The sequence below is a fragment of the Gymnoscopelus braueri genome (genome assembly GCF_963280865.1).
Source record: "Gymnoscopelus braueri genome assembly, chromosome: 12".
Taxonomy (NCBI): Eukaryota; Metazoa; Chordata; class Actinopteri; order Myctophiformes; family Myctophidae; genus Gymnoscopelus; species Gymnoscopelus braueri.
Genome location: NC_137614.1, coordinates 2074760 through 2098253, shown reverse-complemented (window position 1 = coordinate 2098253; position 23494 = coordinate 2074760). Strand labels below are relative to the sequence as shown.

Sequence of the window (23494 nt, the reverse complement as noted above, 5' to 3'; positions counted from 1 at the left end):
CGCTAACTGGGATGTTACCATGGTAACATCAGGTCCATTATAAGTGGCATAAGGAACATGCTAGAGAATGAGGAATCACCTCCCTGCCTGTCTCACTGCCATATCTGCCTGTCTGTCTCTGTCCCCTCACTGAACCCAGGGGAGGTGCTGCTAGTGCTCTCTCTCTCTCTCTCTCTCTCTCTGTCTCTCTCTCTCTCTCTCTCTCTCTCTCTCTCTCTCTCTCTCTCTCTCTCTCTCTCTCTCTCTCTCTCTCTCTCTCTCTCTCTGTCTCTCTCTCTCTCTCTCTCTCTCTCTCTCTCTCTCTCTATCTCTCTCTCTCTCTCTCAAGACGACTCTCCCCGTTCTCTCGCTCTCCTCTCTCTCACTCTGTCTATCTCTCAATTTAGCTCTCTCTCTCATACACACACTGTCTTTCTGTTTCCTTCTCTCTCACACACACACACACACACACACACGCACACGCACACGCACACGCACACGCACAGCTTAACACTGACCCCCAGTGGATGGGACGGTTATGAACCAAAGAAAGGTTTGCTGGAAAAAATCTATTCAGTGACTGATGTTCTAACTCAGTGGTTCCTAAACGTTTTAGCTCAAGACACAAAAGAGAAATGTGATCGTCTCCGTGAAACACAGTTCTAACTGAACTGCTCAGTGACTGATGTTCCTAACTGTTCTTTCAGGTGTTCACTCGCTATGGTAAATGTTACACCTTCAACGCTGGTTCAGAAGGTCGGCCTCCACTCATCACCACCAAGGGAGGGATGGGGAACGGCCTGGAGCTCATGCTGGACATCCAGCAGGATGAATACCTGCCCATCTGGGGAGAAACAGGTCAGTCTGGTCCAGTTTACCAGACTTGAGCGTTGTTTTCGTCGACTAAAGAAAAATCTTTGTCGACTACCTTTTTTCACTGACGAAAACTAAATGAAAACTAAGCTATGATGACTAAAACTAAGACTAAATATATTGACAATTTCGTCAACAAATAAAAGCTAGACTAAAATGTTAGTGAGGGACTAGAGGAGAAGAGATCCAGTAGAACTAAAAGACAAGTCATTTTATGTTTGGTTGCGCTCCACTGAAAATAGCAGATCTACAAGCTCACAACGTTGTGAGCTTGTAGATCGGCTAATTTCAGCATGTAACCATGTAGAATCAGCCATTACGACGCCATCAAGGCACCGCCAAAATGCGTTTTCGTCGACTAAATCAACTGTAGATTTGAGCTTGTAGATCTGCTATTTTCAACAACAAAAAATTGTAAACTTGTGAAATGGGACATTCTGCATAATGAGTACTTTTACTTTTGGTACTTTAAGTACATTTTGATGCCAGTACTTTTACTCAACTAAATTTAGAATTCCGGACTTTTGCTTGACAGAGTATTTCTACATTGCAGTTGATACTTTTACTTAAGTACTTTTTCCACCACTGGTATCTACCATACATGTACAGTATAATATCTATGAATCCGACCCTAGATGAATGAATAACCCATGGAGGAATCATGTGCTGATCCCAGGTCTGTGTTTGCTGTCCTGACAGATGAGACGTCGTTTGAAGCTGGGATCAAAGTTCAGATCCACAGTCAGGACGAGCCCTCCTTCATCGACCAGCTGGGCTTCGGAGTGGCACCCGGCTTCCAGACATTTGTGTCCTGCCAGGAACAGAGGGTAAGTGTACGGGTTTGTACCCCGTTTTCTGTAGTAAACAACAGGAACAGAGGGTACGTACGGGTTTGTACCCCGTTTTCTGTAGTAAACAACAGGAACAGAGGGTACGGACGGGTTTGTACCCCGTTTTCTGTAGTAAACAGCAGAGGGTAAGTGTACGGGTTTGTACCTCGTTTTCTGTAGTAAACAACAGGAACAGAGGGTACATACGGGTTTGTACCCCGTTTTGCTGTCAAAGTCTATCTATGAAATCAATGAAAAAGTTGAATATGCAACACAATTTATATTAATATGTAGTGGGGGTATATTAATATGTAGTGGGGGTCCCTGCTTCATCTTGGCCTGAAAAACATTGAACCTCATATGTCCAAAACTGTTACTTTTCAGGATTCAAATAAAAAAAATAGCAAAAGTAGCAGATCTACAAGCAAAGTCGCCACGGTTTCTGATTGGTCTATGGGTGGGACGGATCGGAGCCTTCCAATGTAAAATTCAAACCACTTCCTATCTTACTGTGATTCGTTGGTTGAGCACTATCCAATCAGCAATGACGTGCCTACGTCACAGGTGACGTAAGGAAAGTTGTTCTTGAGAGGCTAGACTGAGCAAAAAAAAAGTCAGCTGAATGGAGCGAATCAGTCTGAATTCCAGGCTATGTGCGTATTGACGAGGACCAAGGACGTGATGCGCTGAGTGGGAAGTCGGTCGGATCAGCGGGTCTCCAATGAATATCAATGAATCTGCATATCCTCATATCCTCGTATGCTGGTGTCATTCATTTGACATCATATAGACAATGGGCATAAAAGGGACACAGTCAGACAGACGGGTACAATGGGTACTCTGACTCTGGCATATATGTATATGGAGATCCAGTTGTCCAGAGCCGCCGATCCGACCACTATGCCCATATATGGACATTTGTATATGTGGGACCGACGGACTTCAAACTCGCCGTGTGTATCGGCTGGGTCATCCCTATGTTCCCCGGGTTATATGTTCCCCACTAAGGTTAGGGTTAGGTTTAGGTTAGGTCATATTCCCCGCTCTCCCTAGGAAGGGGGGAACATAGGACCCGGGGAACATAGGTACGGTCCCGTATCGGCGAGGACTTGAGGGAGTGCAGTGCCTGGCGTCGAGTTGTTTGGATAGGCGGCTGTCCACAGCTCAATATCACACTCTCTTTTCTTTTTCTTTTTTTTTATCTCACGATTTTTGTAACCCTTTTTCACCCGGTGCCAAGTAATCCTGGGCACTACACTCCCCCCGCCAGCCTAGGGAGCCCATGCCGAGCTCATGCCTCCTTCAATGCATGAGAGCCAACTGACCTTCTTGTCACCTGACAGGGGGAGTTTTCCCGGTAGGACGTAGCGCGTGGAAGGAACACGTTATTCCAACCAGTTCCCTTCCCCTCCATCAGGCGCCCCGGCTGTCATGGGGGAGGGAGGAGGCATAGCGACCAGGAATACTACATGTTTTTGTGAGGGTATTAACTACCCTAGGAGACACGGGGAGAACATGCAAACTCCACACAGAGTAGGCCCTTTCGCCACCCCCACCTAGGGTATGGGCGCTATGCCGCGGAAGAGAAGACCCCAGCGCCCACAGCGTCCCCGGATCGAACCCAGGACCTTCTAGCTGTGAGGCGACAGTGCTACCGACTGCTCCCCCGTGCTACCGACTGTGCCACCGTGCCCCTCCCAGCTTCTATCTCTTGACTGAGCATCTTCACCAGCTGAAACAAAGTATTCAAAGTTCCCACGTATGAAGGCAGGCAGACAGTGAGTTTTATCCAGTCCTTGGTGGGTGGAGGGATGTTTATGGATGTGAAGTTCTGGAGAAGGTGGAGGTGGTCTTTGTGTGAGAGCTGTTTCAGCTCAGAGATTCTCTTCTCTAACTGAGTGATTTCCTGTTGCAGCACTTTGATGTAGCCTTCTGCCAGTTTCTTCTCTTCAATCACAGCAGTGACCTCATTACATTACATTACATTACAGTCATTTAGCAGACGCTTTTATCCAAAGCGACTTACAATAAGTGTATTCAACATAGGTAGGGAACGAAAACTACTAATCACCAGAAGTCTTTAGTGCATTTTCTGCAAAAACAAGCAACCAAGAGTATACCTAGTGCTAAGGTAAAAGTGCAATATATCAGCTACCTATTTCCTTAAACAGATGAGACAAAATAGCTAAATCAAATGAGCATGAGCTAAAACAAATAAGTGTATCGACTAAACAAGATCCAATAAACAATACAACAATAGAAAACAAGCGTTCGTACAACTAGTTAACAACAAGTAGGTCAGGCAGGGAGGAAGGGTAGTGTTTCCTGAAGAGGTGGGTTTTCAGCCTGCGGCGAAATATGGGCAGTGACTCTGCTGTCCTAACATCAGTGGGAAGTTCATTCCACCACTGTGGGGCCAGAACAGAAAAGAGTCGTGACCGTGTGGATCGGCCAGAAGGACCCTTGAGTGACGAGGCAATCAGTCGCCCCGAGGTGGCAGACCGAAGTGGTCGGGCAGGGGTGTAGGCATCAACCATAGCCCGGAGGTAAGAAGGAGCTGTTCCTTTCACTGCCCTATAGGCTAGCACCAGGGTTTTGAACTGGATGCGAGCCGCTACGGGGAGCCAGTGTAGAGAACGGAGAAGGATGGTTGTGTGGGAGAACTTGGGGCGGTTGAACACCAGACGAGCCGCAGCTTTCTGAACAAGCTCCAGAGGTCTGATGGCAGATGCCGGAGCACCAGCAAGGAGGGAGTTGCAGTAGTCCAGGCGGGAGATGACAAGAGCCTGGATGAGCACCTGGGCTGCATTCTCCGTGAGGAAGGGGTGAATCCTCCTGATGTTGTAGAGGAGGAATCTGCAGGACCTCATCCTGGATTTTCTCAACACAGCTGATCAGAGCAGTGAGGACCTGCGCACTGTCTGCTATATCTATGTCTGCGTCTTTCCTGCTGAGCTCTAATGAGTGTTTGACCTCCTGAATCTTCAGTTATCTCTATTGGATCATCTGCTGAACCTCAGCCTCTGTCTTTCTTTCAAATTCCTCTTTCAACGTGTGCCTCCTGAAGTCTTGAACCATCTCAGAAACAAAAGTATTGACATAAACTTCTGGTCTCTTATCGAATCTTCTGCTACAGATTGGACACTGACACACATCCTTACTGTCCCAGTAATGTGTGATACAGGTTTTACAGTAGTTGTGTCCACATGGAGTGGTAATTGGATCAGTGAGCACATCCATACAGATAGAACACAGGAACGTCTCTTCAGAATGAAGTACGCTGGCAGACGCCATTTCTACGCACTGAGAATGAAGTGTGAGAACTGGAATGTAAAAACAACTTCAAACAGGTTAACTAGGAACTGTCCCAGTGACGTATTTCTTGCCCAAATATGTAGTTAAACATGGCTCCGCCCCTCCCAAGTACTCGGATTGGAAATATTGGGTAACCATGGCAACCTGATATCAACAAGCGGGGACGTCGTGAGAAGTCTGTGCACATTGTACAGATTTCATAAACGTTTACAGAAACACACGTTTCCGTCAATCCTCATATTAAAGCCCAGTCCACACCTACGCAACTAGTTGCAACTTGCTAGTTTTTTTAAACTAGCTTTATAAAAATAATTGGAAAACTCAAAAAAAGACTGTGTACATATTTTAAGAATGAAGGAAATACTTCTCCCATAAGCCATTGCTTATACCTTTCCAATGCTTCGTCCAAATGCCAATTCTGCCAAGGACGTAAAAGCCACATTCAAACGGCCATACTGTAGCTCTGGAATGGAGGATTGTGGCCGGCTAATTTATTTTCCCCGACGCTACCTGATACAGTATATTTGATGATGCAGTTGATGGTGTGTTCTGTGTTCTATAGCTCATATACCTGCCCCCACCCTGGAGAACATGATGTACAGTATATTTGACGTATATTCTTTCTGTTCCAGCTCATATACCTGCCCCCACCCTGGGGAGACTGTAAAGTGACTCCAATGGACTCAGACTTCTTTGAGACGTACAGCATCACAGCGTGCCGCATCGACTGTGAAACGCGCTACTTGGTGGACAACTGCAACTGTCGCATGGTGCATATGCCTGGTAAGAAAGCTGTTATCTTAAAAGTTGTACGTTTGTTGTTAAAAAAGTTCTATATTCTGATAGTTATAATTGACTGTTTGTTCAGTAACAGGGGTCTCTCCATGTCTCTCCAGCTCTTTACTAAACAGAAAGTATGTTTTCAGGTGTAACACCAATTTCATCCAATCAGGACACACACAACCCATTTTCAGCTTCAACGTCACCTGGGCAAGACCTATAGCCGGTTGAGTGTCTAAACGGAAGTACCAGAATTTGGCAGAAGTATTGCCCAAGGAAATGACGTTGACGCTTCACAAATCTGTTTACATTCACCATGAATGAAACAAGTGTTGTGATTGGTCGAAAAATATAGTTTCCGGGGCAAATATGTACAACAGAAGTCCCGCCCTCTATAGACACGCTCTCGTGAACAGGCTGTTTTCCTCGGAGATGAGTAAAGGCTGGTAACGAATCTTCAATGTTATAGCGTTTTTTTCTTTTTTTTCATCATTTCTAGTTTCACTGGTTTGTGCTGTATCCTGGATGAGATTGGTATCCCGATCTGAAAATGTATTTTGCGTTTAATCCATCAAGACCGGGAACGCATCTGTGTCATTTTAATATTTCTTTGGCTATTCAAAAGCAGCAGATCTACACCGCGCTATGAGCTTGTCGATCTGCTATTTTTTGCAATTTTTTGATTGTATAGCCTATATTTTTCAAGCTAACATCTTTAATTCAAATATTTGCTTCTGGGGGTCCCTGGAACAAAATATTTTGAGATGGGGTTCGGCGTCCAAATACATATAATTTTGGGGGTCCTCGTCAAAAAACGGCTAGGATTTACACCCGCATCTCAAAATATTTTGTTCCAGGGACCTCCAGAAGCAAAGATTTGAGTAACAAATGTTCGCTTAAAAAAAAAATAGATTTGCACATTATGATTTTTTTTTTTTTTCAAAAATAGCAGATCTACAAGCTCTTGTATCTGCTATTTTTGAATAGCCAAAAGAAATCTAAATTGACACAGATGTGTTCCCGGATTGAATGGGTTAATAAGAGCTGGAGAGAGTTTTAGTTATTGTTGAAGTATTCTGTTCGGTGTGTAAACTTGTTATTGAATATGTTTTCTGATATGAACCCTCATTGTTGTGTTTGTTCAGGTGATGCACCTTACTGCACCCCCGAGCTTTACAAAGAGTGTGCCGATCCTGCTCTCGGTAAGGCAGCCATCTCTACTGAATGCATATCGTCTCTGTCAGGGTGGAAACCTCATGTGTCTCATATGAGAAAGTAGCAGATCTACAAGCTCAAAACGTGTCGCTTCACGCCGCATTTCCGAGCTTGTAGATTTGCTACTTTTGTGTGACGCTGTAGTATGATCAAGTATAGGGCGTTGATTTACTAAAAAGCACAAAAAGTTAAAATATCAACGTTTCTGCCCGACGAAGGTTTCTGCACGACGCACACACACTATTTTCAAAAGATTTGTATACATTTCATTCATTTGAAAACTTGTGAAACGGGACATTGTGCATAATGAGTACTTTCTACTTTCGGTACTTTAAGTGATGCCAATACTTTTGTACTTTTACTCAAGTAGATTTTGAATTCCGGACTTTTACTCGTAACAGAGTATTTCTACATTGCAGTATTGATACTTTTACTTAAGTAAAAAAAATGTGAGTACCTTTTCCACCACTGCCTATACAGACTTCCTGGTGGAGAGAGACAACGACTTCTGTGTGTGTGAGACTCCGTGCAACATGACCCGCTACAGCAAGGAGCTGAGCTTCGTGAAGATCCCCAGCAAGGCCTCAGCCAAGTACCTCGCCAAGAAGTACAACAAGACAGAGCAGTACATCGCGTGAGTTATTATTTATAGCAGTGGTCAGGGCTGGTGCAGACCCAATTGCTGCTCCAGGCAAGCTTTCTCTGAAGTTAAATTTTTTTTTTTTTATTTACACCCCCCATCTCAAAATATTTTGTTCCAGGGACCTCCAGAAGCAAAGATTTGAGTTACAAATGTTCGCTTTAAAAAATATAAGATTTGCACACACTTTCACAATTTTTCAAAAACAGCAGATCTACAAGCACATGGCCCCCTCCCACCCGAAATTTGTGTAATTTTTTTTTGCCTTAATTCATAAAATATCAACAGTTACATATAACACAAGATAGCACGCATTTCTCACCTTCTTTCCTCAAAACTGCAGCACTGATGGTGGTTTATTTGGTAGCCTTTTGTAGTGTGTGACTGACTGGTTTTACTTGCATTAACTTGACTGTTCAACAATAGGAGAGAGCAGAGAGGTGAGCTGCGAGTGTCAGTGAGTTTAACAGCCGCCCCTCCCCCTATAGGGCTGTCACGATTACACATTTAAGTTGACGATTAATTGTCACTCAAATAATTGCGATTAACGATTTAATTGTGTTTGGCGTTGAACATTGAACATATGAAGCCTTTTAGGCTTTGTAATAAAAAATATACAAAGAAATTATTGACATATTATTTAATCATTTTATACATGTAAAAATAGCAGAAATAGCTGATCTACAAGCTTACAACGCGTCACTTTGCACTCGGTGCCGTGCTATGAGCGCATGGTGTAGTATTCTGCTTGAATATCTGCTATTTCTGAATAGCCAAAGACATCCTAAAATGACATGGATGCGTTCCCGGTCTTAATTGATTAACCTCTGACTCTTTCTCGACAGAGACAACATCCTGGTCTTAGACATCTTCTTCGAGGCTCTGAACTACGAGACCATCGAGCAGAGGAAGGCGTACGAAGTAGCCGGACTTTTAGGTAAAACAGCCGTGTTTGTGACAGTGTGTTAATGAACTGCTTTCATTCTGAAGATGCAAGGGAAATGCTCTCTTTCTTTAACGACATAGTAAGTCATTTTGCCCTTGTTTACATGGCTATGTAAACAGCCATGTACTCCCTCTATACTGTACCAGCAGTCGTCAGCCACTGGAGTAGTGTGGTGGTGTTTACCCTGCAGATATACACACTGCCCTCTCGCTGTATTTTGGTGTTTTCACTGTTTTCGTTGTCAAAAAACATCTCTATCTATTAGTGATGCGCGGGTCAGGTTTTTTTCATAACGCGCCCCGCCTGCTCCGCACGGAAGCCCCACCCGCCCCAACCCGTTCCGCAAAAATGTATATAAATCAACGACCCAGCCCGTCCCGCAACCCGCCAAAGAAAAGAAAAAAAACACAAGCAAGTCCATTCAATTGCTTTCCAGAGAGAGAATGAGAGAGGGGGACAGAGGGAGGGAGAGAGAGAGAGAAAGATTGTGTGTGCGCGCGCTCGCCCCGCGATAATTGCGTTGTAATCTATAACCCGTCCGCCTGCCCCGCGGGACCTGCGGGCTACGGGTCGGCCCGCGCATCACTACTATCTACCAAAACAGCAGTGTGTTTTTGCAGGTAAACGCATCATGTTCTTTCTTTTTTTGTTAAGGGAACTCCCCCCCAAAAATTGAAAAATATATTTTGAACACAGACAAATGTTAATAAAAAGTGAGACTAAAGTCTAAAGTGAGAGAGAGAGAGTTGTAATTGTTCACTATATGTGTAGCCTACGTTTTAAAACTGCAATTAAAACATGCAATCATATGTGTATATATATATATATATATATATATATATATATATGTATGTATGTATGTATGTATGTATGTATGTATGTATGTATGTATGTATGTATGTATGTATGTATGTATGTATGTATGTATGTATGTGTGTGTGTGTGTGTGTGTGTGTGTGTGTGTGTGTGTGTGTGTGTGTGTGTGTGTGTGTATGTATATATGTATATATGTATATATGTATATATGTATAAGTCATAGGGGGTTCAGTTGAACCTTTGAGACAGGTTGAGAAGCCCTGCTCCTCACAAAGCTCACACAGTTATCTTATTTCAGGGGACATTGGTGGTCAGATGGGCCTTTTCATTGGAGCAAGTATACTCACTATTCTGGAGCTGTTTGACTACATTTATGAGGTAAGGATTCATAGAGAATGTGTTAAAGGGATAGTTCACCCCCAAAATGACCTTTTTTTCTATCTATTACTCACACCATGGAGCCTTGAATTCATGGAGATTTGTTTGTTTTTTGATGACCGGCGGAGTCTCCAGTAGGTGACTCAAAGAGTCTCCATTGAAGACTCCGCCGGCCGCTCATGAAATTATTGGCTTAGGAATGCGACAAAAACATGAAAAATGTCATGAATTCAAGGCTTCACAGGGTGTGTAATTGATAGAAAATGAGTCATTTGTTGGGGGAACTATCCCATTAATATAGGTATGATGCTGTGTATTCGGCAGGGTTATTATAGTTAACTAAAATTAACTAAATAACTAAGACTAGAATTGAAAAATAAAATAAAAATATGATATTTTAGTTAAAGGACCACTTCACCCATTTTCAACCTACTGTATCTTCATATAATTGGTCCTCACTAATTCTTATTATAAGATGGTACCAGTTCTGTCTACTCGCTCTGTGTCTCATTGGTGGGCTGTGAACAGTTCAGAAAGCTGCCTACCAGTGACATCATCGGTAGGCAGGTTTGCACATTTCAAACAAGATTTCAAATGTTCTGAAATCTTGTTTCAAATGATTATGATTTCTTAATGGATGCGAGAACAATGGCTACTATTTCAGCATGCAAATTTTAGAATAGAATAGAAAAGCCTGCACTTTCTATCAGCTTGGAATCCCCATCGATGATGTGTCACTGGTGGGCAGACAGAAATGGTGCCATCTTGTAATGAGCATTAGTGAGGATTAATTATATGAAGATAAAGGTCCCCTTTAACTGAAACGAAAATATAAAAAAAGGCTTTCCGAAAAACCAATAACTAACTGAAGCTGTATTGTGTGTTTACACCAACAACTGACGGGTATAACGGGTATTGCATAACCAGGTGGGGCAAACATTCCCTTTTTGCATCATGCCCGAGTAGGCCAGTGCCCAACAGGCAATGGTCTACTTTCCTAACAAGAACAAATGACATAAATGTCAATTATGACGGTCTGAAAACAGGGCGGTTTCTATGAATAGAAAAGATAATGTGTAAACAAACAGAAACAAAAACATACATTTTACACAAAACACTGATGATGAAAAACGCTGAAGACCCCTGCTTTATGATGTCACCTAAATGAAAGTGAAACAAATCAATAATGTGCTAGCTGGGTCGTAATGGACATTATGGACCATCACCTATAATGACCTACAAAGCCAAAGTGCAGTAAAATGTATTGGGTTACATACATGGGTTTAAAAGTGTTTCAACTGGTCAGCCAAACAAGATATCGGCATGAAAGTGATAGGCTATTACACTAATTGTATATCTGTTCTTGAGGTAATTGTTTACCCCCCAAAATCACAAAGGCTAATTTGACCTTTGGGTTACACAAATAAGTCGGCGTGTCCAAAAACGTAGTTACTGCCTTTGGCTTTGTAGGGCAGTATAGCTCCACCCCCTCCACCATCTTGTACTTGTGAGTAGGAGACCTTCCAAGCCAAGCAGCCTGTCTAGCTCATTGGTTCTCTAAATCTGGTCCGGAGCCCACAGGCGGTCCAAATGGACCCTTACAGGTAACTTTTGAGAGTATACACATTTCTACATTCTTTAGAGTTAAAGGTAGGGTAAGTGATATTTTTTTTTTTTTTAAAGGTTAAAGTTCTATATTCTGATAGTAATCATTGCTACAGAGCGTTTGTTCGGTCCCAGCAGGGGTCTCTCCAGCTCTTTAGAAAACAGAATATAGTACATTTTCAGGTAGGTGACAACATTTAAGCCAATCAGGAGAGAGCACTGAACATGCATTTTCTGTTTAATAAAGAGCTGGAGAGACATGGGAGACTCCTTTCACTGAACAAACACTCTATAGCAATGAGTACTATCAAAATATAGAGCTATTTAACACTATTTAACAATTTAAACAAAAGTAAATCACTTACCCTACCTTTAAATGAACACTGAGGATTTTACAGTGTGGATTGGGGTTCATAGGGTATAGTTTAGTTCAGTCATTCTCAACCTTTTTTATTTATTTCAAGGACCCAGTTTGATATGCATTAGGCCACGGACCCCCACTTGATACCTTTTTTGTTTGTCTCCGCCAGGCTGAAGGCGTGGCCGAGACTATGTTTTGCACCCTGTCCATCCGCCTGTCCGTTTGTCCGTCCGTCCGTGAGAAGCTAATCCCTGGCACCGTTGGCCCGATTGACATGAAACTGTGCGTGCGCGCACACTGCACACACACACACACACACACACACACACACACACACACACACACACACACACTCTCTGGATGCCAGAGCAGAACCTCTGCCCCAAATGTTTCACATCGGCCTGTTATAGCGTCACCAGCAGGCCGATTTTTGCAAAACATTTTCTTTTATATTATACCCATACAGATGTTGTCCAAACACCACGCAAATCGGTACACATCATCTCTATAGTCATGTAATCAACACGGATCTGTCCTTTTTTTCATATTCCATCCTGATTGGCTAAGATTGGCATCTAAAGTTTGCAGGAGTGGCTCGTTTTGAACAAAATCTAATTGCGATTGCCGTGAAAGTTCACACACGCCTGTTTAGCGCCACCAGGAGGCCGATGCATTCCGAACATTGCTGGCCCACAATAACCTACCTGACCTGGCGGAGACCTGTGCTCAGACGAGCACTTATTTTTTCCCTCCGGGACCCTAGTCTCACGTAGCCAGACAACTATTCCACAATCTCCCAAATCCGAGAGAGGAAACTGGCACTTCCGTTCAGGAAAAAATATTTTAAAATATCTTTACATTTTATTTTTTAATTTCCATTTCTGCTTAGCATCAAGCTAAATATACTAAATTTGTGCGACTGTAAAGACGAAACAGAAGTAGGGAGGAGGCTTCACATCCGCTTTATATTTTAATCATGATCAGAGCTTCCGTGTCCCAAACTGTATGACTGGAAACATTTGAAAATTGTGGGAGGCAGCAGTCTGGCCACTATGAGACTACCGCGACCCTAATCTACACTGCAAAATCCTCAGTGTTAATTTAACCCAGCCATAAGGAACCATTTGGACCCCTTGTGGTCCCCAGACCTGTCGTTGAGAAACAGTGGTATATCTTACATACTAGAATCAGGTCGCCCACTCCAATAACATAAAGTAACCCAAACTGTTACCTGTAGTCTCATGTAGCCAGACGTTCAGAGATCTGTGCCCAAGTCTAATTCTGTGTGGGCTAGAGATGGGTGTTACACATTGGAGACTGTGTTGATTTTGACAGCAAATTTTGATTTAGTTTTAGTCATAATTTAGGCATATATAGGCATGTTACTCTGACTCAGACATAACCATAAACAAACCCGATACACCCATATATTGGCATGTCACTATGGCTCAAACATAACCATAAACAAGCCTGATATGCCCATATATAGGCATACAGTATATCTCTGCTGTCCAGCGTGAACCTGCTCCAAAACGCTCATTGTTCAGGAAACGAAAAAACAAAATATACGTTTTTCAGGAAATGAAGAAAACCTTATATTTTTAAAACAAAGCAATACTGCCTCATCAAAGTTGGTATAGTGACTTTATATATTGTCATTATATTATCAACACTTTACCCAAATCGCGGGTAAATCAACACTTTACCCAGCGCAAGTGGAGTTAGTAGTTTCAGACGAGCAGAAATCAAGCTGAAATGGAGTTAGATGTCCAAACAACAATAGCTCCACTCGCTGCTGAGGGAGAGGTTTCAAAAGGGTACAAATTCCCAAAAGCTAACAATGGATCTCCAAGCTCACAATGCATCACAACAACGTGTGAATTAATGCCCTGATGCTTCATGACACTTATTATATAGGCCTACAATAATAAACAGGACTTTAAATATTTCAATAACTTCTGCAAAGAGGTAGTAGAACTAGCGCGGCAGAAATGCTATGAACGCCTTTCTTCTTGTCACATTGCTCTCCTCATTAAACACTTCATAGATTTTAGAAATATAATTACTTGTTTTCATAACATTAGCGTCAGTGCTAAGTTTGATAAACAGGTACACTGCATAGTTTTAACAGACTACGGGGAGTTTGTTTACATGATCCTCCTCCTCGTTCACTGCGCAGCGCGCTCTACTCATGCTGTGAAAAGGCAGCACTGGAGAGGAGAGGGGGGGAGTTGTTTGTTTTTGACGGACAGTTTGAGGATCCAATGGAGTTGGGAGTTTTTGTCAGAGGCGCTTTTTAATACTTTTCATTGGTTGAAATGTTTGGATTTTTTACACAGACGTAAAGGGTGTTCAATAGCGTTGATTTATGAAAAAAAAGAAATGATGAAAATGGAGTTAGCTGGTTCGTCCTGGACACCGACGAAATGGGATATCCAGTAGTCCAGAGCCACAGATCCGACCGCTATGCCCATGCCAATATACAGGGTATGGCATATATTAATGACATTAGGGATCTCCATATACTGTATGGGCAGAAAAGGGACACAGACGGACAGGTACAACGGGTCTGACAAAGCCCCGACACTATGACTCAGAAATATCGGTCAGATTGGCGGTGCGAAATAGATGTGAGGACCTTATAGTCATTGAAATGTAGGTACAAGATTTCTGCCCGACAGTGTCAATTTACTTGGGGGCCGACTCCATATTTGGACAAGACTGACATATTTAATGATGCATGATTTCAGTCAGCTTGACTTAAAAACTGATTACACCGAGTGGGAGGGGCTTTGGTCAAAGATAAGAGTCTTTATCAGATTGAAAGTGATACTATTAGGGTACAGGTAGAAGGATATCTACAATATTGTATGTAGTCTCATCTTAAACATCCCTGATCATAAAACAGGATATCACCGGTTGAAGGACACACCAGCACCACTGCTGATACTGTGAAACGTCCAGTTAAGCAAAGTTTAAGTGTTTTACACGTTCACTTTTATTGTGTGTAGAAATGTCTGAAGAAAACTTCCTGTGCTCTATATGTCTGGATGTGTTCATTGATCCAATCAGCACGCCATGTGGACACAACTACTGCAAAACCTGTATCACACATTACTGGGACAGTAAGGATGTGTGTCAGTGTCCACTCTGTACGGAAACCTTCAAAAAGAGACCAAATTTCTCTGTTAATAAAGTTATGTCTGAGATGGCTGATCAGTGCAGGAGGCACAAGTTGAAAGAGGATTTTGAAAGAAAGACAGAGACTGAGGTTCAGCAGATGATCCAGGAAAGACAAGTGAAGATTCAGGAGGTCAAACACTCAGTGGAGCTTAGCAAGAAAGAAGCAGACAGAGTGATGGCAGACAGTGGGCAGGTCTTCACTGCTCTGATCAGCTGTATTGAGAGAAGCCAGGCTGAGCTCATTGGTGTGATTGAAGAAGGCTTCATCAAAGAGCTGCAACAGGAAATCGCTCAGTTAGAGAAGAGAATCTCTGAGCTGAAGCAGCTCTCACACACTAAAGACCACCTCCCCCAGAACTTCACATCCATCAACACCCCTCCACCCACCAAGGACTGGACAACGGTCAATGTCCATCAGTCTTCACATGTGGGAACTGTGAGGACAGCTGTGGCTCAGCTGGAGAAGACACTGGAGATGAAACTCAGTCAAGAGATGAAGATGTGTGATGAAGCTGATCTGAGGAGGATCCAGAAATATTCAGTGGATGTAACTCTGGACCCTGATACAGCACATCCAGCTCTCATCCTGTCTGAGGATGGAAAACAAGTGAGTAATGGAAACGTAAAGAAGAATCTCCCAGACAACAACAATAGATTCTCTAAATATGTCTGTGTCTTAGGAAAACAAGACCTCTTCTCAGGAAGGCTTTACTATGAGGTTCAGGTTAAAGGGACTAAATGGAATTTAGGAGTGGCCAGAGAGTCCATGAACAGGAAGGAGTTTTCACTGAGCCCCATCGATGGGAACTGGACTATAAGGTTGAGCGATGATGGAAATGAGTACCAGGCTCTTGAGTACCCTTCTGTCGTCCTCCCTATAAGAGAGGAGGTCCAGAAAGTTGGAGTGTTTGTGGATCATGAGGAGGGTCTGGTCTCCTTTTATGACGTGGAGACCAGAGTTCACCTCTACTCTTTCACCGGCTGCACCTTCACTGAGAAACTCTATCCTTTCTTCTGTCCAGGCACAAACCAAAGAGGTGAAAACTCTGCTCCTCTGATCATCTCTCCTGTCAACATGGGGCGCTGATCTCGGGGGGTTGATGGGAACGATGTACCTGTCCAACAAAAAAATAAGAAAAACATGAAGTTTGTCCACCTTAAATTAAGTAATTTAAAAAATATACTCCTCATCATCATTCTATATGGCACCGGTTCTATAGGCGTAACTTAAATCGCTTTATATTATATATTATACAAGTACAAAACCTAAGGTCAAGTATTGAGGGTTTACATGTTTAAATGTCTGAACATACACATTAATATGAATCCAACATATTAATAGAAAAGATAATGTGTAAACAAACAAACAAACAGGCACAAAAACATACATTCTACACAAAACACTGATGATGAAATTGATAGTCTTAGTCAATATGCAATCACAAAAAAACGGTTTCGACATATGGGTCTTCAACAGGGGGTCCGGGACCCCTAGGAGGTCCTCAAAGTTACTACAGGGTGCTTTATATGTTAGGAGGAACCTTTTTTTTACATTAACAACTTAAACCTTAGCATCCGTATTATTTGGGAGGGGAACATTCGCCGAAAATAGACCATCTCACAACGTGTCTCAGCTCGACGCGATGTGAGCTTATAGTGTTGAGAGCGTTGTGAGCTTATTGTGGTGTTGAGGGGATTCTTTTTTTTTATTTTACACAAAACACTGATGATGAAAAACGCTGCTTTAGACCCCTGCTTTATGATGTCACCTAAATGAAAGTGAACCAAATCAATAATGTGCCAATTGGGTTGTAATGGACATCACCTATAGCTCCGCCCCCTCCACCATCTTGTACATGTGAGTATGAGACCTTCCAAGGCAAGCAGCCAGTCTAGCTCATTGGTTCTCTAAGTCTGGTTCGGGGCCCATGCACAGGCGGGTCCAAATGGACCCTTACAGGTCCGTAACTTTGAGAGTGTACACATTTGTACATTCTTTAGAGTTAAATGAACACTGAGGATTTTACAGTGTGGATTGGGGTTCCGGTATAGTTTAGTTCAGTGATTCTCAACCTTTTTTATTTATTTCAAGAACCCCCAGTTTGATATGCATTAGGCCACGGACCCCCATGTGATACCTTTGTTTTTGTCTCCGCCAGGCTGAAGGCGTGGCCGAAACTATGTGTTGCACCCTGTCCATCCGTCCGTCCGTCCGTGGACAGCTAATCTCCGGCACCGTTGGCCCGGTTTACGTGAAACTGTATACAAACACACTGCCTGGAGACCAGAGCAGAAGCTCTGCCCCAAATGTTTCACATCAGCCTGTTATATAGTGTCACCAATAGTGTCATTGGTGTTACCAATGACACTAATGAAGGCTCTGTTCCATTTAGTGTAGCACAGTGGTTCTCAAACTTCTTAATTTCAAGGACCACTATATAACTCTCAGAGTGTGCAAATGGACCCATTTGGTTCCATGTGTACACTCTCAGAGTTACACAACCGTAAGGGGCCATTTGGAACCACCACAAGGAACCATAAGGGTACCTGGACCACACTTTGAGACCCACTGGTGTAGCAGAGTTTTTACAGTGAGCCAACATGCACAATATCAGCACCCTGACTCTGTTTGACCATGAATGGAACAGAACCGTAATTAGTATATTTGGTAACAATTACAATAAAAGTAGTGGAGTAAAAGTACAATATTTGCCTCTGAGATGTAGTGGAGTAGAAGTAAAAGTACTGGAAATTGGAAATACTCCAGTAAAGTACAAATACCTCAAAACTACTCAAGTACAGTACTTAAGTAAATGTACTTAGTTACTTTACATCACTGGTCTCATGTACGTTTTGTCCTATCAGGTGTTGAAGTACAAGCTGTGTCGCTGCTCAGAGAAGAAGCCGCACAGCAGCAACAATGACCAGGGCACCGTGCTGAGCCTGGACGACGTCAAATGTCACGTCACCAACTTCCACTGAGCCTCCTGCCCTGCCTGCCGTGTGTAGCGGAGCGGACCGGACCGCCGTGGAACTTCATCTTCCACTGAGCCTCCTGCTATGCGGAGTGGACTGGGGACTGCCATGGAACTTCATCTCTGTTCTTCATGCAAGTGGCGTTGCATTAACCCTAATGTTGGCTGGTACAAAAGAGAATGTGTCCTACTTGTGCCTGGATTAATCACATCAACCCTATTAGCGTCAAAAATGGACCCATGTCTATGTTTTTTTTTATTCAGCGTACCACAGACCACAGTGGAAATGACTTTACTGTGTTTTTTCTTTTTTTATCCTAGATTGTCGTTTAGCCTTCTATGTATAATGCCAACAATCAAATGGGTTGAACATTCGGCAAAAATAGCCGCATCGCAACACAAGCTTGTGAATCAGTGATTTTTCAGCATAGATTTGGTGTAAGGGGACAAAAGGAGGGGGCTTAGTATAGACTCTTGCCTGGGGGAACTCCGGATTTGAATGGTTTACATGTTTGTGAGTGACAGGGCATTGGCTGTGATGAAGAGGACAGCCCTTATCCACATGTTATTCATTATGGATTTCATTCATGTTAGTGTTCATTCCAAGCTGTCAGAATATCTCCATAGTGGTCAGTAAACATAAGAACACAGAACTAGAGCCTGACAGATGACGCAGTTTTGGGGCCGATCCAATTTTATAAAAGAAGAAGAAAAAATAGGGGGAAAAAGGTGCAAAATCTTGAAATCAATTTGAATTTTGAGAACATCAACTCATAAGCAAACAAGTAAATAAATCATGAATACGTTTTTGATTGATATTTTAATTAAGATATTAGGATATTAGACTTCAAATATTTTACTTCTACATTATAGAAGCTTGTTCATTATACAATGAACAAGCACATAAAAAAGTACATACATAAACTGAACTTTTATTTTATTTAACCACTTAAGCCCTATTAAAAAATAAAAAACAGTCAATCTTCAAGCTTTTTTTTTCTTTTTACATTTTTAACGGTTAAAAATCTGGTCACTGAGGACTTCAAAAAAGTCAAATAATAGCCAATATCGGCCAAACCGATAAATCGACAGGCTCTCCATGTAATAACAGTAATTGGTGTCATCTATGGTGTCATCTATGAAACAGATGTGTGGTCAATATATTTTTCCTTAGAGAACATCCTTATTTCCTTTTATTTGAGGTCATTAGGTGTCTTGGTGGATTTGCATGACTGTACTGCATGATCTGTCCGGCTTTAATAAAACTAAAACTAATCTTTTTTTTCTCCTTAAGTTGTAGTCATTCTACTTTCTCACTGTATGCCAGCAATGATCCTCTTTCCATGTGTGCCATTCAACTACCACACTTCATCTGGTAAAAAACCCTGCACCAGCCCTGTAAGCAGTGGTTCTCAACGTGGTGCCCGGGGACCCCCAGGGGTCCTTGAGGGGATTCCAGGGGGTCACCCTGTGTCTTAGAGGAGGGCTGTGGACAGTTCTGAAACCTGCCTACCAGTGACCAGTGGTGGAAAAAGTACTCAAATGTTTTACTTAAGTAAAAGTATCAATACTGCAATGTAGAATACTCTGCTACAAGTAAAAGTCCAGAATTCAAAATGTACTTGAGTAAAAGTACAAAAGTATTGGCATCAAAATATACTTAAAGTACCAAAAGTAAAAGTACAATATTTTCCTCTGAGATGTAGTGGAGTAGAAGTAAAAGTACTGAAAATTTGAAATACTCCAATAAAGTAAAAAATACCTCAAAATTGTACTTAAGTACAGTACTTGAGTAAATGTACTTTACACCACTGCCAGTGACATCATCATTACGAGCTCATAGAAACAACAGCCTTTCTTCCTGTTAGCATGTTAGCATGCTGATTAAGTATGGGACGATATGAAAATTATGTCACGATTATTGCGGCAAAAATAATTGTGATTAACGATATTATCGCGATAATCAAAATATGCTTAAAACTTAAAATGCCACTTTTGTTAAACCACTTGAACCCCCCCAGCATCCCTATTCTGGGGGGGGGGCACGTTTGCCAAAAATAGCCGATCTACAAGCTCACAACGTGTTGCAACGCGTAGATCTGCTACTTTTGGAAGTTTTACTGAATTTGCAGCTCAACAAAAGACTGTGTCCTAGTGTGTGATGGAGGACAATTTCACGATAGCTTAAGATCTCTGCAATATGATTTTTTATCACCATAAACGATAATAATGATTATCATCCCATCCCTAATGCTGATATAGATGCCCTTGTTCTTGCATTAATATAAGATCTAATCTAATCGTTAGGCAGGTTCTTACCAAACCTGCCTAACGATGACGTCACTGGTAGGCAGGTTTCTGAACTGTCCACTGAGACACAGGGTGAGCAGACAGAAATGGTGCCATATTATAATGAGTATTAGTGAGGACTATTTATATGAAGATAGGTTGAAAGTGGTCCTTTAAATATCTCCTATCACTAGGTGCTGAGGAGAATGATTTACCTAAAGTAGCCTTCAATGACGATCACTTTGCTGATGAATTGAGTACAGTAATGGACCACAATGGAAACAAGCCCCCAGAGTCTTTTTGTGTTATACTTTTAGCATAACCTTAGACTGTACACCTGCTACTGTTAACAATCGTGTTAATAAAGTAATCAATCAATCAAAAACTGTGTAAACCACATAATAGAATTGAATGATTTAGCCACTTAACTACAAACTATTTCTATATCACGATGATTTGTACGTTTGTAGATCGCCTGTTTTCTAAAGATTTTCAAAATTGCTCAAATATTTTACTTTTATTTTGGCCTACAGCATAATCAGTGGTGGAAAAAGTACTCAAATATTGTACTTAGGTAAAAGTATTGATACTGCAATTTAGAAATACGCAAATACTTCAAAATGTACTTGAGTAAAAGTACTAAAGTATTGATATCAAAATATACTTAAAAGTAAAGTAAAAGTACACATTATGCACAAGCACAAGATCGGCTATTTTCAAATAGCCTAGGTATAAAAGTACAACATTTGCCTCCGAGATGTAGTAGAAGTAAGTATTGACAATTGGAAATACTCCAGCAAAGTAAAAATACCTCAAAATTGTATTTAAGTACAGTACTTGAGTACATGTACTTAGTTACTTTCCACCACTGGATAGTTGACCCCAGCTATATTTAAACTCCTTCACCTTCGCTGTGTGCACGCTGAGTGTGTGTGTGTGTGTGTGTGTGTGTGTGTGTGTGTGTGTGTGTGTGTGTGTGTGTGTGTGTGTGTGTGCGTGCGTGCGTGCGTGCGTGCGTGCGTGCGTGCGTGCGTGCGTGCGTGCGTGCGTGCGTGCGTGTGTGTACGTGTGTGTACGTGTGTGCGTGTGTGTATCACAATGACACAATCGACACTGATACCACATTCTCAAGAAATTCCAAATAGCTCAGAACAGAGTATGTGTTAGAAGGAGACATGATCACATCTGGGTCAAGTATTGCATCATTGTTCTATTTGCTATTTGTGAGCTGAGGCCAGTGTTACCATCTCTCCGCTTATTATAAGCGACTTTGGGCTTGTTTTTCGCTTGTGAAATATTGCGAGTTGCGTTTTGTTTTTTTATGTCAAGGACGCGTGATTTTGAATCCCACCAACGTTATAGAATATAGCCCCGCCTTACCTGTCTGATTGGCTCCCTGGCAGGCATAGTCTTACTGAGGTTAGGGTTAAGGTTAGGTTCAGGAATAGTTTTACTGAGGTTAGGGTTAGGGTTAGGTTCAGGAATAGTTTTATTGAGGTTAGGGTTAGGGTTAGGTTCAGGAATAGTTTTACTGAGGTTAGGGTTAGGGTCATAGGTTCAGGTATAGTTTTACTGAGGTTAGGGTTAAGGTTAGGGTTAAGGTTAGGTTTAGGCATAGTTTTACTGAGGTTAGGGTTAAGGTTAGGTTTAGGCATAGTTTTACTGAGGTTAGGGTTAAGGTTAGGTTTAGGCATAGTTTTACTGAGGTTATGGTTAAGGTTAGGTTTAGGCACAGTTTTACTGAGGTTAGGGTTAAGGTTAGGTTTAGGCATAGTTTTACTGAGGTTAGGGTTAAGGTTAGGTTTAGGCATAGTTTTACTGAGGTTAGGGTTAAGGTTAGGCTTAGGCATAGTTTTACTGAGGTTAGGGTTAGGGTTAAGGTTAGGCATAGTTGCAAAGAGGAGAACTGTCAATCACAGCGACTACTGGCCAATCACAGTGGGTTTTCCCTAGAACTGAAGTGGGCTCCATAATAACGTGTCAAGGACCCCCAAATGAATATATAATTGTGCTGCGTATCCCCATCTGAAAACATTTTGTGCCAGGGACCCCGCACCAGATTTGTGTTGTTAAAATGTCAAAATGATTTGGGAAAATAGCAGCGACGCATTGTGAGCTTGTAGATCTGCCGTTTTCAAATAGCCGATGCATAAAGGTTTAAAGTGCTCGTGTAGCCTAGTCGCTTCTTTTGGGCTTGTTTTCATAGACCTGGTTGCTTATTTCTCTCGCAGAATCTGGCAACACTGGCTGAGGCCTGCTGCCTGGGACATCACCTGTCCTGTGTCGAACAACAATACACTGTCATTAAATGACAGAGAGGTTATAACACTCAACTAAAATATGATCTGAATGGTCCAGAAGGCCTGCATTCCACAATTCTGCCCTGTGCTATGTTTGTTTACAAAGCCTGAAAGGCACACAGAAGTGTCATCATTCATCTATTCCAGGGGTCTTCAACAGGGGGTCCGGGACCCCTAGAGGGTCCTCAGAGCAACTACAGCGGGTCCGCCAAATATTTGTGTGACATTTCTTTCTTTTACCTTAACCACTTGAACCCTAGCATCCCCTTTTTCTGAGGAGAACTTTAGCCAAAAATAGCAGATCTACAAGCTCTCAACGCCTCGCGCTGCGAGGCGTTGAGAGCTTGTAGATCTGCTATTTTAGTCAAAGACACTATAGGTGTAGAGGGAAAAAAGGGCAGACTAAGTAAAACATTTTTTTTTAATCTGAAACACAATTTTATACAATATAGAGGGGTCCCTGCTTTATCTCTCTCTCAGCTAGGGGGTCCTTGGCCTGAAAAGGTTGAAGACCCCTGATCTATTCATCTATTCACGTGTTGATTACTGCACCTCTCTTTACTCCTGTCTCTCCGTAAAATCCATCCACTAGCTACAGTTGGTTCAAAAACGCTGCAGCTCCGCTTGTAACCGGTTCCAGAAAGTTTGACCACATTACACCAATACCCTGCTCTAGCTGCCCATTTTGTTTAGAATTGGTTTTAAAACTCTATTACTTACATTCAAGGCCAGGTCCGGCCTTGCCCCGTCTCATATTTCTGATTTACTTAAACCCCCTACGAGCCAACTCGTGTGCCTGAGATCATCGGGCAAAGCAGATTCATTCCAAAGTGTTGCTGAAAAACTAAATGAAAGCAGGCCTTTGCTATTCGAGCTCTGACAACCTGGAATGCCTTGCCCAAGGAGTCTGTGCCTCGCCTTAAATCGCTTCTGAAAACTCACCTTTACAAAAGGTGAGTTTAACCCCCCCAACCCTCCAGGTTTTAATTTATCTTTTGTTTTCATCCAT

General features: G+C 42.2%; 1 protein-coding gene across 1 annotated transcript in view; it reads left to right on the top strand.

Annotated features, from left to right (window-relative positions):
- Window positions 1–17914, top strand: part of LOC308097423 (acid-sensing ion channel 1-like) — a gene marked incomplete at its 5' end in the record, with an annotated part of 152127 nt that extends 134213 nt beyond the window's left edge. The window contains 8 exons of the mRNA XM_080445183.1: window positions 687–837; window positions 1552–1679; window positions 5630–5780; window positions 6923–6979; window positions 7473–7626; window positions 8478–8569; window positions 9693–9772; window positions 17787–17914. Of these exons, the coding sequence (XP_080301309.1) occupies window positions 687–837; window positions 1552–1679; window positions 5630–5780; window positions 6923–6979; window positions 7473–7626; window positions 8478–8569; window positions 9693–9772; window positions 17787–17903 (930 nt within the window). The 3' untranslated portion in view covers window positions 17904–17914. The remainder of the gene's footprint in view (window positions 1–686; window positions 838–1551; window positions 1680–5629; window positions 5781–6922; window positions 6980–7472; window positions 7627–8477; window positions 8570–9692; window positions 9773–17786) is intronic.
- Window positions 17915–23494: the final 5580 nt, after the last annotated feature.